The following is a 17,801-nucleotide window of genomic DNA, read 5'->3' as shown; positions in this document are numbered from 1 at the left end:
ATAACCTATTAACCTATTATTCTTCCAGCTTAGAACAAAAATGCGTCATCATGAACTTTAACATAAAAAAGTCCACTTTTTCCCTCTCTGTTATTATTGAAGTACTATATTCAAGGATCACTAAGCTGCATGTATTTGGACACCGTAAAAGCAAAGGCAAGACCGAGTCTCATGACGTCCGTATCTAAAGTAGTAGTGGTTAAAAATAACAGGTAGAGTATAATATTTATATATTCAGAAAAACGTAATTTTTGCAGGACGTGACCCTCAAAAAAGGGTAATTTTTGCAGTACGTCCCCCTCCCATCACCCCGGGGGAGCTCCCCCCAACTTTTGTTTAATGAAATAAGAAAAAGAACAGCTTTTCGAAATGCACATTCTCTCTGTTATAACAAAGTTGAACTTCCTTAACATTAACTTGCTTCCTAATGCCTTAGTTTTTTCCACTAGCGATATTTTTCGCGCCAAGCGAATTTATTCCTTTGTATTTGAGCAATTTGTTCCAGATGGTTGCAGTTGAGAGCTCTGAAACAAAAGTAAAATGTCACTTCGCGTGAAAATTATCGCTAGTGGAAAACCGGCTTGACGCTGTTGTTAAGCGAGGCAGAATTTGATGGACATTCGGGCGTATGTTGATGTAGGTTTTCAAGCGATTACTATTATACTTCACGACAACGGTTATGCATGGGAACACATATAGCACTATTTTAAGAGCTTATTTTCTCGACAATGCTTTCATAAAATTAACATATAACGCCTGTTCACAAAGTATTACCTCCTCACATCAAAGTATAACTGTAGTGTAGCCAATCCGTCTAATAGAACATGTTAATTCTAGAAGGGTTTCAAGTGTAGACGTACGTGTGTTTTACGTCGATTCAAAAGCATATTCAGTTGTTTAACAACTCTTGCGGTTGCAACATGGTTCGTAATCGAGACTTCAGTTTTCGACTCTTGTATCGAGTCGCTTTCTTTTTCTTCTGTTTGTTGTTTGTCTGTTTTTATCGTGGTGATCGTGGTTTTGGACTTATCACGGGAGAGATCAAAACGGGATCAAGGAAATTGAGAGAAGAATTTAACGACACGCCCTCAACACGTAAAATTTCAAACGAATCCATTCCCGACACAACAGAAAATTCTGAACAGATTGATGTCGACAAGACGGAAGAAGAAACTGGTCTTCAAGAGATAAGAAAAGGTATAGCCATTGGGACAATTTTTGACAAAAAAAATTCATACACAGTTCCCTCGCTCGCATGAATATTGCGTGATCCAAGCAATTTATTTCCTAAGCCAGACCGTATCTAGAATTTAACATGCACGGGGGTTTGCGTATAACCGATTAAGTGTAGGTATTTAGATGAACGAGTTCCCCCCCCGGTCTCTAAATGTACTATCGACCGAATAAAAACACTTCCGCCGAATAAAAATTTTTCTGGAGTCTAGTCGTAAGATTCAAATTTTTTTGAAAACATTTTCACAGCAACAGACTTGTTTTGAAAATGTACAATTTCATTTAAAACACTGAAAAAACACTGGCTTTAAAGTCATGCCGGATGCGAATATTTTCCAGTTGTTTTAAAAAATTTTTCTCGACGTCTGTCAGCTCTTTACTGAAGTGAAAAAAAAATTCCTTGTCGATCCGAAATCGCGCAAGCGCATAGCATTCTAATTCGCCGGTCTCGGGTGAAAATATCCGGGCGGGATTATTTTTATCAATGATTTATAGCGGACTATAATTTATCTTCCAGAGATTGCAGTTGAAACAAAGCGAAGTTATGAAATAGGAAAGAAACAAGAAGTTCCTTTTTCAACTTCTTCACTGCCTAAATGGAAATATCCCACTATGAAACCAGGCATCATTTCTCATGTAAATCAGACGAAATGGGACATTTATATCAAAATAAACCTATCCTTGTTGAGCCGCCGATTTTCTCATCCTGACAACTTCTCAACAAGGCAGCACAACCGGAACAGACGAGACATTGATGCAATCACAAGAAGTAAGACAGGTTTGATCGACTGCGCGAATTCTACCTTTAGTATAGAATATGAAGATGATTACAAAGTGTGGAACAACTTCTCGATCATGTACCAGGGTGAAATATACCATTATGACCAGTACAGAGTCACAAAGAAAGGTCTAGAAGTTTGTAATTCTTCCAAACCTCTTATCCAACTAAGATGGCAAAATTTGACTATCATTGAGAAGGAAAAGATGGCTTCCAGACATTGCAATGTATCCGTTGATGGTTTTCCAAGGCAAAATTACAAAGTATATAAAAATTTAACTGTTTTCTTCAAACTCACCACGCAAAGTTTTACACAGCGAGATTACGGGGTAATTTTTGGACATTTTGCAATTTGTGCGGGGAAGCTTAACAAAGCCTGCGACGAATACTTAGTCAGAGTAAAGTACGGGAGACAATACCACGTGTGGAAGAATTTTTCCCTCTCTTTCAACAACAGGATTTATCATCCTAGCGAATATCGACTAAACTACGACAATATTCAGATGTGTGCTTCCAATGATGCAAAAATTCAAGCGATTTGGAAATCTCGAAATTCGTGGAAAAAGGTGAAAGCCCGGTATGAATGCCTTGCCCAGGGTGATCATTTCATTAAGACGCGGGTTTACGTTGTGAATAAACAGTTTACGCTATATTACCAATGGAGAGGTCAATATCTCACAAGACAGGACTACAGAGTGAAAGATGGTAAACCTTTCGTATGCAAAGGAAGATTAAGACCAGAATCAACGGAGTTTACCAAGGAAGATCTATTAACATGCAACGATTCAATCATCAATATAAAATACGATGATGAATACAAAGTTTGGAATAACTTTTCAATACTTTATAAGAACAAGGTCTATGATTATACTGAGTATCGAGTTCTGAATGATACCATAAAGATTTGTAACTCCACTGATGACTACGTACGGAATATTTGGGAATTGCGTAATTACTGGATGAAGAGGAAAAGGTCTTTTAAAGGTTGTAATAAAGCTTTCGGCTTAAATTATTATGTGGTGAGTAAGCAGCTCCATGTTTACTGGGCAGCAGCCAGTCAACATTTTAAAACGAGTGACTATGGGGTTATACACGGTAAACCTTATCTATGCCAGGGAAAATTAGGACTACAGTCAAGAGAGTATACCAAGGAAGATCAATTAACATGCAACGATTCAATCATCAATATAAAATACGACGATAAATACAAAGTTTGGAATAACTTTTCAATACTCTACAAGAACAAGGTGTATGATTATACTGAGTATCGAGTTCTGAATGATACCATAAAGATTTGTAACTACACTGATGACTGCCTACGGAATATTTGGGAATTGCGTAATAACTGGGTAAAGAGGAACAGATCTTTTAAAGGTTGTAATAAAAATAAAGCCTTCCGCTTAAATTATTATGTGGTGAGTAAGCAGCTCCATGTTTACTGGGCAGCAGCCAGACAACATTTTAAGACGAGTGACTATGGGGTTATACACGGTAAACCTTACGTATGCAAGGGTAATTTAACACTACTATCAACAGGGTATACTAAAGAAGATCAATTAACATGCAACGATTCAATCATCAATATAAAGTACGATGATGAATACGCAGTTGGAAAAAACTTTTCATTACTCTATGAGAACAAGGTGTATGATTATACTGAGTATCGAGTTCTGAATGATACCATAAAGATTTGTAACTCCACTGATGACTACGTACGAAATATTTGGAAAGTGCGAAATGAGTGGATGAAAAAACAAATACGTAGTAAAAATTGTCGGAAACATTTCATTGGGAAATTGCTTTATTTTGTGACTAAACATTTCCATGTCTACTGGGCGCAAGTTAATCAATATCTCACAAGAAGTGAGTTTGCGGTTATACGCGGCCTACCAGTCATATGCAAAGAAATTGTTAGCCATCAAATACAAAGATCAAGAAATTTTACCAAAGAAGATCTATTAACATGCAACGATTCAATCATCAATATAAAATACGATGATGAATACAAGGTTTGGAATAACTTTTCAGTACTCTACAAGAACAAGGTGTATGATTATACTGAGTATCGAGTTCTGAATGATACCATAAAGATTTGTAACTCCACTGATAACTACGTACGGAATATTTGGGAATTGCGTAATAACTGGGTAAAAAGGAAAAGGTCTTTTAAAGGTTGTAATAAAGCCATCCGCTTAAATTATTATGTGGTATGCAAGCAGCTCCATGTTTACTGGGCAGCAGGTAGTCAACATTTTAAAACGAGCGACTATGGGGTTATACACGGTAAACCTTACGTATGCAAGGGTAATTTAACACTACTATCAACAGGGTATACCAAGGAAGATCAATTAACATGCAACGATTCAATCATCAATATAAAATACGAAGATGAATACAAAGTTTGGAATAACTTTTCAATACTTTATAAGAACAAGGTGTATGATTATACTGAGTATCGAGTTCTGAATGATACCATAAAGATTTGTAACTCCACTGATGACTACGTACGGAATATTTGGGAATTGCGTAATAACTGGGTAAAGAGGAAAAGGTCTTTTAAAGGTTGTAATAAAGCCATCCGCTTAAATTATTATGTGGTGAGTAAGCAGCTCCATGTTTACTGGGCAGCAGGTAGTCAACATTTTAAAACGAGTGACAATGGAGTTATACACGGTAAACCTTACGTATGCAAGGGTAATTTAACAATACTATCAACAGGGTATACCAAGGAAGATCTATTAACATGCAACGATTCAATTATCGATATAAAATACGATGATGAATATAAAGTTTGGAATAACTTTTCAATACTTTATAAGAGCAAGGTGTATGATTATACTGAGTATCGAGTTCTGAATGATTGCATAAAGATCTGCAAATCCACTGATGACTACGTACGGAATAATTGGAAATTGCGTAATAAGTGGGTAAAAAGGGTGAGGTTTATTAAAGAGTGCAATGAATGCTCTTACCTGCAATATTTTGTTGTGAGTAAGCAGTTCCATGTCTATTGGGCGCGCACTGATCAATATTTCTCAGTAAATGACTACGGAGTGACAGACGGAAGACCTTGTACATGCAAAAAAAAGTTTAGACCAGAATCACTAGAGTTTACCAAGGAAGATCTATTAAAATGCAACGATTCAATCATCAATATCAAATACGATGATGACTACAAAGGTTGGAGTAACCTTTCAATACTCCACAAGAACAAAATGTATGATTATACTGAGTATCGAGTTCTGAATGATACCATAAAGATTTGTAACTCCACTGATGACTACGTACGGAATATTTGGAAAATGCGTAATGAGTGGATAAAGAGAGAAATTTCTTTCAAAGGATCCCAAATATGCGTTTACCTCAACTATCAAGCAGTTGTTGTGAGCAAGCAGTTCCATATGTACCGGTCACTAACTGGTCAATATTTCACAAAACACGACTATGGGGTGATAGACGGTCGACCTTGCATTAGCGAAGAAAAGTACGGACCTCCGTCAACTGAGTATACCAAGGAAGATCTATTAACATGCAGCGATTCAATCATCAATATAAAATACGATGATGAATACAAAATTTGGCCGAATAAAAACTTTGCAATACTCTACAAGTACAAGGTGTATGATTATACTGAGTATCGAGTTCTGAATGATACCATAAAGATTTGTAACTCCACGGATGACTATGTGCAGAATGTTTGGAAAATGCGTACTTCCTGGGTAAAGGGCTTCAAGTATTTTGAAAGTTGTATTAAATCCATGAGAACGAATACGGACAAACGAGGGCATTTCACACTACTGAAGGATGTGAAGTTGGAAGTAGTTACTGTACAGTATGAAATAAGTAAGACAAGTTCCAGAAATGTGACACATCGAAAAAAGTTCAATGACCTCACAGAGTGGGTTGACGTTTCGTTTTTGAGGAAAAGTAAAACAAAGTATAGTTATAGCGTGTTCGAAGGTAAATTTACAGTATGTCCTGGTAAACGTACTGAACATAGTATATCAGATATTAGGCTGTTCTTCATAGCACCATTTTGTGCCTTGGCTCTCTCAATTATTTGTTTATTATTGTTGTTGATAGTTTATGGTATGCTTCCAGAGTTGCGAACTCTTCCTGGCTTGAATTTGATGAGTTTAAGTTTCTCATTTCTCTTGGCATTGATTAATTACGTAGTGTATTTGTCACTGTATTTACGTGTTGATAAAGAATTGGATTTCCCATGTGCTAGAATGGAAATAATAAATAAGTTTATTACATATAACATACTCATGAATGCTGCTGTTAATATCTATCACTTGAGAAAAACCTTTTGCCGCAATACTTTGGTGAGATCTGATGTAAACAAGTTGAAAACCTTCTTTAAGTACAGTCTGTTTGGCTGGGGTGTTCCTGTCGTTATAACTATAGTCTACATTGTTCTTGTGAAGACGAAAGTCTTGAGGTTTCATCAGAATATAACTCAGGAGTCAGTTTCTTGTGCTAAGGATCACAATCTTCCTAGTTGGCTGGTTGTTGTTGAGAATTATGGTGTTCCAGGCTGTGTTTTGTTCTACATCATTGCAATGTTCATCTTTACTGCTCGTGGAATTCGCAAAAAACTCAGAGCAAGCGAGAACATTGTACAGAAATCAAACATTGTTAAGAAACGCAGAAGCTTTGTTTTGTTGTTTAAGCTGTCAACCACTACAGCCATCAGCTGGATTCCTCTTGTATTTGAAGATTTAGTGTTTAATTCTGACCTTATGATATCATTACTGACGGTAGCGTGGCTTTCTGGTGTTTATGTTGGAATTGCTTTTGTCTTCACTGGAAAAAATTACCAGCTGCTTAGGAAGAAATTTTTTGGCGAGCAAGCGAGTCGTTAAAATCTTCTTGGCACGAACCTTCGAAAAATATCTCAATAATCACGTATTCGTCGCCTTAAAATCTGTAAAAGAAATGTAGAAAGGAAACTGTACTTAGATTCAACAAGCAATGGAAGCAATTAAATTATGATGTAAATAAATGTAATGTGTTTAGAGCCATTATGCAACAGCAGGTCGGTTCAAAACATTCGTGGATTTTCGATGACTTACTTTCGGTGATGACCTCATGCATAACTGAATCGTTTATAATAATTCTATCCTAACCTTAAACTTAAAGGCATTGGCAATTATAATCAGTCTTATCATGTATCCCCAAAATGATGATGTTGGGTTGGCCAAGCATCCCTGTACCTATAATAATGCACTAATGCTTGGATAAAAAGCAGTGCCATCAATACAAGTATATAAAACTAAATAAGAAGTTAACGTTGATGTAATTGTAATTAAATAATAAACTACATAAATCATTGAAGCACGTTCATTAAAGTAAATATTAAATACAAAATGTAATATCTTTTTTTTCGTGTGGACTCAGTTCGTCAGAGAATATTTCAGAGAATGGCAAGCACATTGCGTGTCAATGGGTCAAATTAGGAGAATTTTATCCCAATAGAAATATGTAGCATGTAGTTGCTTAAGGAACACAGCAACGTATTAAGCGTGCATTATTTAAACACGTAATAATTGTAATCCAAGCAATTTGATTATATTAGACTTTTTGGTAGGAAAAGATGACCTATACTACTGCAGCTGATAAATGTCAACATCCAATTTTAATAAACCACGCCTATTTTTGTCGGCAAAACTTTGACTTGACCCCCCCCCCCCTTCCCCTCTCCTAAGTATGATTTGATATTGGGTATGATCACATGTTATTTATTTTTAAAAACAAAACACTCAACATTGTGTAGAATTTCCCACACGAAATAACCTTTCGTGATATTTGTATCATAACTCTCTTGCAGTTTTACTAATTTTAGTTCTCATGTCTTTCTTTCTTTGTTTTCATTCATATTTGAAATAAGTTGATCACAAGCGCCAGATATGAGGTATGCTGCAATTTCATTGGTTGGCTACTAGACAGATATTAGCTCATATCTGTCTAGTAGAGAAAGTAAACAAAATGGCTGAAAGATTTGGGGAATTGAGTGAAATAGAAATCCAAGCTTTAGTTGATAATTGCACACCAAAAGGGCGACAAAGTTTATGTAAATAGTAAAACAGTACGCGCCTCGTCGGCTATAAGCTCATATACGACTCGAGTTCGCAGAATAAGTGCTAAATATATGATATACACACTTATATATACTATATAACTTAGATACCAACTCTGGTGGTATTTTTAGAGAGTCAGAGAAGGCTTTCCTATACATTAATTTTCCACTTTTCTTACCATGCATGAAATTTCTCACAATTTTTTCTTTTTAACATGTGATGAATATTCAAGTTCGCTAGTCATATCACACTAGACTATTCTCTCAATAAACCTACTTGACACTATGCTATGTACACTTCTTGTCCACAACTTTTCTAAAAAAAAATATAAGGATTTAGACTTTACGTGCGTGTACGTGCGTATGAAAAACGCGTAAGTGTGAAGCAGCCCTTATGAGCATTCACTATAGCCATAACACACTAGACTACACTCTCAATAAAACTCAACTGATCTGACAGTTTGTATATTATAAACACTTGCTTGCCCACGATTAGCCAGACTCGCAGTCTGCAAGGCAGCTAGCCCACACTCTGTCTACAAGGATGTCATATTGGCTGTAATGCATTGGAAACAACACTTCATAACTGTTTTCCATACGCACGTACAAAGTTTAAATCCTTTTATTTAGGTTATCTAAGTTGGTTTTCCGCAGATTTTGGTTAAGCATGGGAAAAACGGTTATGAAAAAATAAGAAAAAAGAAATCAAATTAATAACTGTATAGGGCATATATATAGAGTTAGACAGATTATACTACAACGTAGATCAAGCAATCTAATCAATTGCAATTTAAGATATTTTCATTGCAGATCTTTCTTATATATCATTACAATTTTTGTCTTTCTTCGGCCAAGAAACTTCAGAATGTTCGCTTCTTGTAAATATTCAAGTTCGCTGGCCGTGACACACCAGACTATATTCTCTCAATTGAACTCGCGGCTGACTCGACAGTTTGTTATGTTAAATACACTTGCCTGCCACACCCTGTCCACGAGAGATGGACGTGTTAGCTATCTTTGTATGGAAACAACACTTTATAACCGAATGTTAGAATAGTCGTCCTGTTATAACGGGCTCAATCCTCTTCAACACGATCTTGCTTCCTACCGCTACCCAAATTTTATGAACATTTGATGTATATGTTAATTAGTTCATATACGTTTTAAATTGATAACTATTTTGTGTGATAAGTATATGAATACAGTACTGTCCAGAAATAACCTAACAGCGCGGTTACGGTTCGTTTCCGGTCGACCGATAGAAACCGCAGACGACGGCAAGGGAAAAAATACGATCGCGTTTGCCGTTCGTCCCCGAACGGAATGTTATGAACAGCTGAGAACGACAACACAATAATCATATCGAAAGCATCTTAAGAAATGTCTGTCAGACCGAGTTAGGCCAAGGTTAAACCTCCGTCACACCACGGTTCGGCCTCGGTCTGACCTCGGTTCAACCGTGATCAGACCGAAGTTTGACTTAGATTAACCGTGGTTTTTCTTGGGTTATTTCTGGCAGTACTGACAGTTTGATAAAACGATCACATAGCGCTAGGCCATTGCAATCTGTTCAAGCTTATATTTTTGAGAATATTTTCATAAAATGGGAATATATCGCCTCGCACAGTTCTCACCAAAATGACGCCGAAGTGTAAGTGTGGCCATATAGTCGCATACAGTCCAATATAACATGTCAAAGATTCTCAGAGAATTTCAACACATTTTATGACATTTTACGAGTGCGGCTCGTTTTAAACTTCAATTCTATTCAAAACTATTCAGTTGTTTAACAACGCCTGCAGTTGCAAGATGGTTCGTAATCGTGGCTTCAGTTTTCGACTCTTGTATCGAGTCTTTTTCTTTTTCTTCTGTTTGTCGTTTGCCTGTTTTTATCGCGATGGTGGTGGTTCAAGACTCATCACACGAAAGATCAAAACGGAAACAAGAAAATTAAGAGAAAAATTCAATGACACGCCCTCAACTCGTATAGTTTTAAATGAACAAAACAAATGTATTCCCAACACAACAGAGAATTCTGAACAGACTGATGTCGACAAGGCGACGGATGGTCTTTCAGAGATCACAACAACAGGTAAAGAAACAGTTTTTAACTAGAATAACTTTTTATCGTCTAGACATGTTTGATCGAAGCAATTTGTTTCATAAAAGCAGGTGTTTGTCTACGTTACGTTATTGATCAACTACAGCGGCGGTTATACGAAAGTTGCATAGCACCGGATAGTGTTTTTTCAATCGCTCTAAAATTGCCCTTAACCTCAGTATTCCTAAATCGAGGATTTTCTTTAATAACTATCTTTAGCAAACTATGATTTCCTGTTTAGAAATTGCACTGGAAACAAGACGAGAAAATTGTTCAACTTCATCACCGCCTAAAGAGAAATACCCAAGTGAAATATCAAACTTAATTTCTCATGTGAATCAATCCGAATGGAACAGCGACTTTAAGGAAAACATATCCTCGATGAGCCGCAGATTTTTTCAGCCTCACAACTTCCCAACAAGGCAGCATAACCGGAACAGACGAGACATTGATGCAATCACAAGAAGTAAAACAGGTTTGATCGAATGCGCGAATTCTACCTTTACTATAAAATATGAAGATGATTACAGAGTGTGGAACAACTTCTCAATCATGTACCAAGGTGAAATATACCATTATGACCAGTACAGAGTCACAACGGAAGGTCTAGAAGTTTGTAATTCTTCCAACACTCTTATCCAACAAAGATGGCAGAATTTGACTATCATTGAAAAGGAAGAGATGGCTTCCAGACATTGCAATGTATCCGTGGATGGTTTTCCAAGGCAGGATTACAAAGTGCATAAAAATTTAACTGTTTTCTTCAAATTTACCAAGCAAAATTTTCTCCAGACAGATTACGGGGTAATTTTCGGACGTTTGGCACTTTGTTCGGCGAAGCTCAGTCTATCCTGCGATGATTATTTGGTTAAAATAAAGTACGGGGAGCAATACCAGATTTGGGAGAATTTTTCGCTGTCTTACAACAACAAGATATATAATTACAGCGAATATCGATTCAACTACGAAAGTATTGAGATATGTGCCTCCGAAGATTCGAAAATTCGGACGATTTGGAGATCTCGAAATTTGTGGGAGAAGGTGAAAGACAGGTATAAATGCCTAGTCCAAGGTGACCATTACATAAAGAGGCCGTTTTACATTTACAATATCCAGTTCAATATAACTGCACTGAGGAGCGGTCAATATCTCACAGACTATGAAGTGAAAGACGGCGAACCTTTCGTATGTGAAGGAAGATTAAGACCAGAAACAACAGAGTCCACCAAAGAAGATCTATTAACATGCAACGATTCAATCATAAATATAAAATACGATGATGAATACAAAGTTTGGAATAACTTTTCATTACTCTATAAGAACAAAGTGTATGATTATACTGAGTATCGAGTTGTGAATGATACCATAAAGATTTGTAACTCCACTGATGACTACGTACGAAAAATTTGGAAAATGCGCAATCGCTGGGTAAAGAGGGTAAGGTCTTTTAAAATTTGTGATGAAGCCATCGACTTAGAGAAATATTATGTGGTGAGCAAACAGTTCCATGTCTACTGCGCACCCAGTTGTCAATATTTAAAAAAAAATAGATATGGGGTGGTGGACGGTAAACCTTATGTATGCACGAAAATTATTGAATGGAACTGTGTATCCACCAAGGAATATCTTTTAACATGCCATGATTCAATCATCAATATAAAATACGATGATGAATACAAAGTTTGGAATAACTTTTCAATACTCTATAAGAACAAGGTGTATGATTATACTGAGTATCGAGTTCTGAATGATACCATAAAGATTTGTAACTCCACTGATGACCACGAACGGAATATTTGGAAAATGCGTAATTATTGGATAAAGTGGGGAATTTCTTTAGAAGGATGTAATGAAGATTTCCCCTTATTTTATTATGTTGTCAGCGAGCAGTTTGAGCTCTACTCTGCTGCAAATGCTCAATACTTGGCCAGAAATGACTATGGGGTGGTGAGAGGTAGACCATACAGGTGTTTAAGAAAATCCAGACCTGCATCAACAGAGTATACCAAAGAAGATCTATTAACATGCAACGATTCAATCATCAATATGAAATACGATTATGAATACAAGATTTGGCAGAAAAGAAACTTTTCATTACTCTATAAGAACAAGGTCTATGATTATACTGAGTATCGAGTTCTGAATGATACCATAAAGATTTGTAACTCCACTGATGACTACGTACGAAATATTTGGAAAATGCGTAATTACTGGGTAAAGCTCTTCACATATTTTGAAGTTTGTGATGAATCCATTATCAGAAAGACGAAGCGAGGGTATTTCTCTTTAATGAAAAACGTGAAGTTGGAGGAAATCATAAAGACGTACAAGAGAGGAGATTTCTCTTTTTTTGCGAAACCAGGCTGGCAGAATATCACGAAAAGCAACAGTCCAGGAAATATATCTGTGCTGGAAATGGAAAAGCTGCAAAAAAAGGTGGAGGAATTAAAGCGAAAATTTCCTATTGAATTGAGAGATGTGAAGTTAAGAAAAAGCCCTATGACATATGGCGTAGTGGAGGGTAAATTCATATTATGTGATAAAAAAGTAACCGAACGAAATAATTTTATATCAGATATTGGACTGTCTTTTATTGCACCATTTTGTGCCTTGGCTCTCTCAATTATTTGTTTATTATTGTTGTTGATAGTTTATGGGATGCTTCCAGAGTTGCGAACTCTTCCTGGTTTGAATTTGATGAGTTTAAGCTTCTCATTTCTCTTGGCATTGATTAATTACGTAGTGTATTTATCACTATATTTACGAGTTCGTAAAGAATTGGATTTCCCATGTGCTAGACTGGAAATAATAAATAGGTTTATTACATATAACATTTTTATGAATGCTGCTGTTAATATCCATCACTTGAGAAAAACCTTTTGCCGCAATACTCTGGTGAGATCTGATGTAAACAAGTTGAAAACCTTCTTTAAGTATAGTCTCTTTGCCTGGGGTGTTCCTGTCGTTATGACTATTGTCTACATTGTTCTTGTGAAGACGGAAATCTTCAGGTTTTATCAGAATACAACTCAAAGATCTGTTTCTTGTAGTAAGGATCATAATCTTCCTCATTTGCTGGTCGTTGTTGAGAATTATGGTGTTCGAGGCTGTCTTTTGTTGTACATCATTGCAATGTTCATCTTCACCGCTTATCGAATTCGCAAAAAACTGAGAGCAAGCAACAACATTGTACAGAGATCAAACATTGTTAAGAAACGAAGAAGCTTTGTTTTGTTGTTTAAGCTGTCAACCACTACAGCCATCAGCTGGATTCCTCTTGTATTTGAAGATTTAGTGTTTAATTCTGACCTAATGATAGCATTGCTGACGGTAGCGTGGCTCACTGGTGTTTATGTTGGAATTGCGTTTGTCTTCACACGAAAAAATTACCAGCTGCTTAGGAAGAAATATTTTAGAGAGCAAGCGAGCCTTCCAAAAATATATCGTATTCGTCCCCTTTAAATCTTAGAAAGGAAAATTATCTAGAGTCAACAAACAATGCAAGCAATTAAATTATCATGTAAATAAATGTAATGTGTATAGAGCCATTATGCAATAGCAGGTCAGTTCAAAATCATTCGTGATTTTCGGATTTTCGATGACTACTTTTGGTGATTACCTCATGCAAAATTAAATCCTTTTTATTACATCTATCCCTAAACCTGACACTCCTAACGTACACTTAAAGGCATTGTCTTGACAATTGTAACCTGATTATGTATCCGCAAAATCATTGATGTTAGGTTGGCAAAGCATCTCTATACGTATAATAATGCACCTATGCTTGGATTAAAACTAGCTTGTATATACAGTTTTAAAAAATATATTGTGATGATAAAGTGTTTGTAGGCACATTGCATGACTTAGTAAAATATATTTGTGGATATATGAGTATTTTAAGAAAGTGGAATTTAACTAGATCTTGTGCCATTAATAGAAGTATATAAAACTAAATGAGAAGTCAGCGTTGACATTGGTCATCAATTATTATATGTAATTGTAAATTAAATAATAAACTGCGTAAATCATTGAAGCACGTTCATAAAACAAACGTCAAATACAAAATGATGTGTCTTTTGTTTCGTGTGGACTGAGTTCGTCAGAAAATGGCAAGCACGTGTTATTCTTAAAATTTACAATACTCCTTCTTATGGCTGTCTTCCACTTAAGGCTGTTTTCCACTTACGCGTTTTTCATACGCACGTACACGCACGTAAATGTCTAAATCCTTATACATGTTACCTCTGAAAAAACTAAGTGAATAAATCGAAGGAACTTAATTTTCTGCATATTTTAGTATGCATTAGTTGACCTAGATGTTAAATAATAAAAATTTGAAAGCAGCCTTTACGCGTTTTTTTTACGGCGGAAAACTCTAAATGCTTCGTCATTTTCGCTATTTAACACACGTGTCAACAAATGCATAGTAAAATATGCTGAAAACTATATGTTGTTTTGATTTATTCAACTAACTTTTTCAAACATGAGTTATATAAGGATTCAGACTTTTACGTGCGTGTACGTGCGTATGAAAAACGCGTAAGTGGAAAACAGCCCTAATGAGCATTCACTATAGCCATAACACACTAGACTACACTCTCAATAAAACTCAACTGATGTGACAGTTTGTATATTATAAACACTTGCTTGCCCACGCTTAGCTAGACTCGCAGTCTGCGGGGCAGGCTAGCCCACACTCTGTAGACACAAGGATGTTAAGTACACTTGCCTGTCACACCCTGTCCACAAGAGAGGGACGTGTTAGCTATCATATTGCATGGAAACAACACTTCATAACCGAATGTTAGAATGGTTTTGTAGTGGGATAAGAAAAAGTGCCGCTTATAAGAATGCACTCTTCTGGCAATTTTAAAATTTCAAAGTCATTCGTTCTGTTATAATGGGCTCAACCCTCTTCAACACGAACTTGCTTACAACCGCTACCCGCATTTTATGAACATTTCACATTTGGATGTATATGTTAATTAGTTAATATACGTTTTAAAGTGATAACTATTTTGTGTGATAAGTATATGAATACAGTACTGTCCAGAAATTATCTAACAGCGCGGTTGCAGTTCGTTTCCGGTCGACCGATAAAAACCACAGAACCGGCAAGGGAAAAATACGATTGCGTTTGCCGTTCGTCCCCGAACGGAATGTTATGAACAGCTGAGAACGACAAAACAATAATCATATCGAAAGCAATCTTAAGAAATGTCTGTCAGACCGAGTTAGGCCAAGGTTAAACCTCCGTCACACCACGGTTCGACCTCGGTCTGACCTCGGTTCAACCGCGATCAGACCGAAGTTTGACTTAGACTAACCGTGGTTTTTCTTGGGTTATTTCTGGCAGTGCTGTAGGTTGATAAAACGATCACATAGCGCCAGGCCATTGCAATCTGTTTATAAGCTTATATCTTTGAGAATATTTTCATAAAATGGGAACATATCGCTTCACACAGTTCTCACCAAAATGACGCCGAAGTATAGGTGTAGCTATATAGTCGCATACAGTCCAATATAACATGTCAAGGATTCTAGGAGGATTTCAACACATTTTATGACATTTTACGAGTGCGGCTCGTTTTAAACTTCATTTCTATTCCAAACTATTCAGTCGTTTAACAACGCTTGCAGTTGCAAGATGGTTCGTAATCGTGGCTTCAGTTTTCGACTCTTGTATCGAGTCGTTTTCTTTTTCTTCTGTTTCTTGTTTGCCTGTTTTTATCGTGGTGATGGTGGTTCAGGACTCATCACACGAAAGATCAAAACGGAATCAAGAAAATTGAGAGAAGAATTCAATTGCACGCGCTCAACTCGTAAAGTTTTAAATGAACAAAACGAATCGTTTCCCAACACAACAGAGAATTCTCAACAGATTGATGTCGACAAGACGACGGATGGTCTTTCAGAGATAAAAGGAACAGGTAAAGAAGCAGTTTTTAACTAGAATAACTTCTTTATACAATACCCTCGCTCGTCTAGAATTTGTTTTATCCAAGCAATTTGTTTCATACGGGCAGGTGTTTGTCTACGTTACGTTATTGATCAACTACAGCGGCCGGTTATACGAAAGCTGCATAACACCGGTTTTTTCAATCGCTCTAAAATTGCCCTAATTAAACCTCAGTATTCCTAAATTGAGGATTTTTTTTAATAACTATCTTTAGCAAACTATGATTTCCTTTTCAGAAATTGCAGTGAAAACAAGACGAGAAAATTGTTCAACTACATCACCGCCTAAAAATCCCAAGTAAAGTGTCAAACTTAATTTCTCATTTGAATCAATCCGAATGGAACAGCGACTTCAAGGAAAACATATCCTCGACGAGCCGCAGATTTTTTCAGCCGCAGAACTTCTCAACAAGGCAACACAACCGGAACAGACGAGACATTGATGCAATCACAAGAAGTAAAACAGGTTTGATCGAATGCGCGAATTCTACCTTTACTATAAAATATGAAGATGATTACAGAGTGTGGAACAACTTCTCAATCATGTACCAAAGTGAGATATACCATTATGACCAGTACAGAGTCACAAAGGAAGGTCTAGAAGTTTGTAATTCTTCCAACACTCTTATCCAACAAAGATGGCGGAATTTGATGATCATTGAGAAGGAAAAGATGGCTTCCAGACATTGCAATGTATCCGTGGATGGTTTTCCAAGGCGGGATTACAAAGTGCATAAAAATTTGACTGTTTTCTTCAAACTCACCAAGCAAAATTTTCTACAGACAGATTACGGGGTTATTTTCGGACGTTTGGCAATTTGTTCGGCGAAGCTCAGTCTATCCTGCGATGATTATTTGGTTAAAGTAAAGTACGGGGGAGAATACCAGATTTTGGAGAATTTTTCGCTGTCTTACAACAACAAGATATATAATTACAGCGAATATCGATTCAACTACGAAAGTATTGAGATATGTGCTTCCGACGATTCAAAAATTCAGACGATTTGGAGATTGCAAAATTCGTGGGAGAAGGTGAAAGACGGGTATAAATGCCTTGTCCAAGGTGATCATTACATTAAGAGACCGTTTTACATATACAATATCCAGATCACTATAACTGTACTCAGGAGCGGTCAATATCGCACAAGACATGACTATGAAGTGAAAGACAGCGAACCTTTCGTATGTGAAGGAAGATTAAGACCAGAAACAACAAAGTCAACCAAGGAAGATCTATTAACATGCAACGATTCAATCATCAGTATAAAATACGATGATGAATACAAAGTTTGGAATAACTTTTCAATACTCTATAAGAACAAGGTGTATGATTATACTGAGTATCGAGTTCTGAATGATACCATAAAGATTTGTAACTCCTCTGATGACTACGTACGGAATATTTGGAAAATGCGTAATCGCTGGGTAAAGAGGGTTAGGTCTTTTAAAATTTGTGATGAAGCCTTCCGCTTGAATAAATATTATATGGTGAGCAAGCAGTTCCATGTCTTCTGGGCACACAGTTGTCAATATTTAAAAAAAAATAGATATGGGGTGGTGGACGGTAAACCTTATGTATGCACGAAAATTATTAAATGGACCTGTGTATCAACCAAGGAATATCTTTTAACATGCCATGATTCAGTCAT

The 17,801-nt window shown here is 36.5% G+C and overlaps 2 protein-coding genes across 4 annotated transcripts in view; both read left to right on the top strand.

Annotated features, from left to right (window-relative positions):
- Positions 1–17,801, top strand: part of LOC114519251 (dynein heavy chain 3, axonemal-like) — a 105,174-nt gene that overhangs the window by 50,387 nt on the left and 36,986 nt on the right. The window lies entirely within an intron of this gene.
- On the top strand, positions 523–7,336 carry LOC114519253. Its single transcript, XM_028539353.1, has 2 exons — positions 523–1,197; positions 1,751–7,336. The coding sequence occupies exons 1-2, from the start codon at positions 921–923 to the stop codon at positions 6,877–6,879; spliced, it is 5,406 nt and encodes a 1,801-aa protein (XP_028395154.1). The 5' UTR covers positions 523–920; the 3' UTR covers positions 6,880–7,336.

Source organism: Dendronephthya gigantea, unplaced genomic scaffold, assembly GCF_004324835.1.
Source record: "Dendronephthya gigantea isolate DGI-Jeju-01 unplaced genomic scaffold, DenGig_1.0 000013F, whole genome shotgun sequence".
Classification (NCBI taxonomy): Eukaryota; Metazoa; Cnidaria; class Anthozoa; order Malacalcyonacea; family Nephtheidae; genus Dendronephthya; species Dendronephthya gigantea.
Note: the sequence above shows the minus strand (reverse complement) of the source record. Positions and strands in the feature narration are given on the sequence as shown.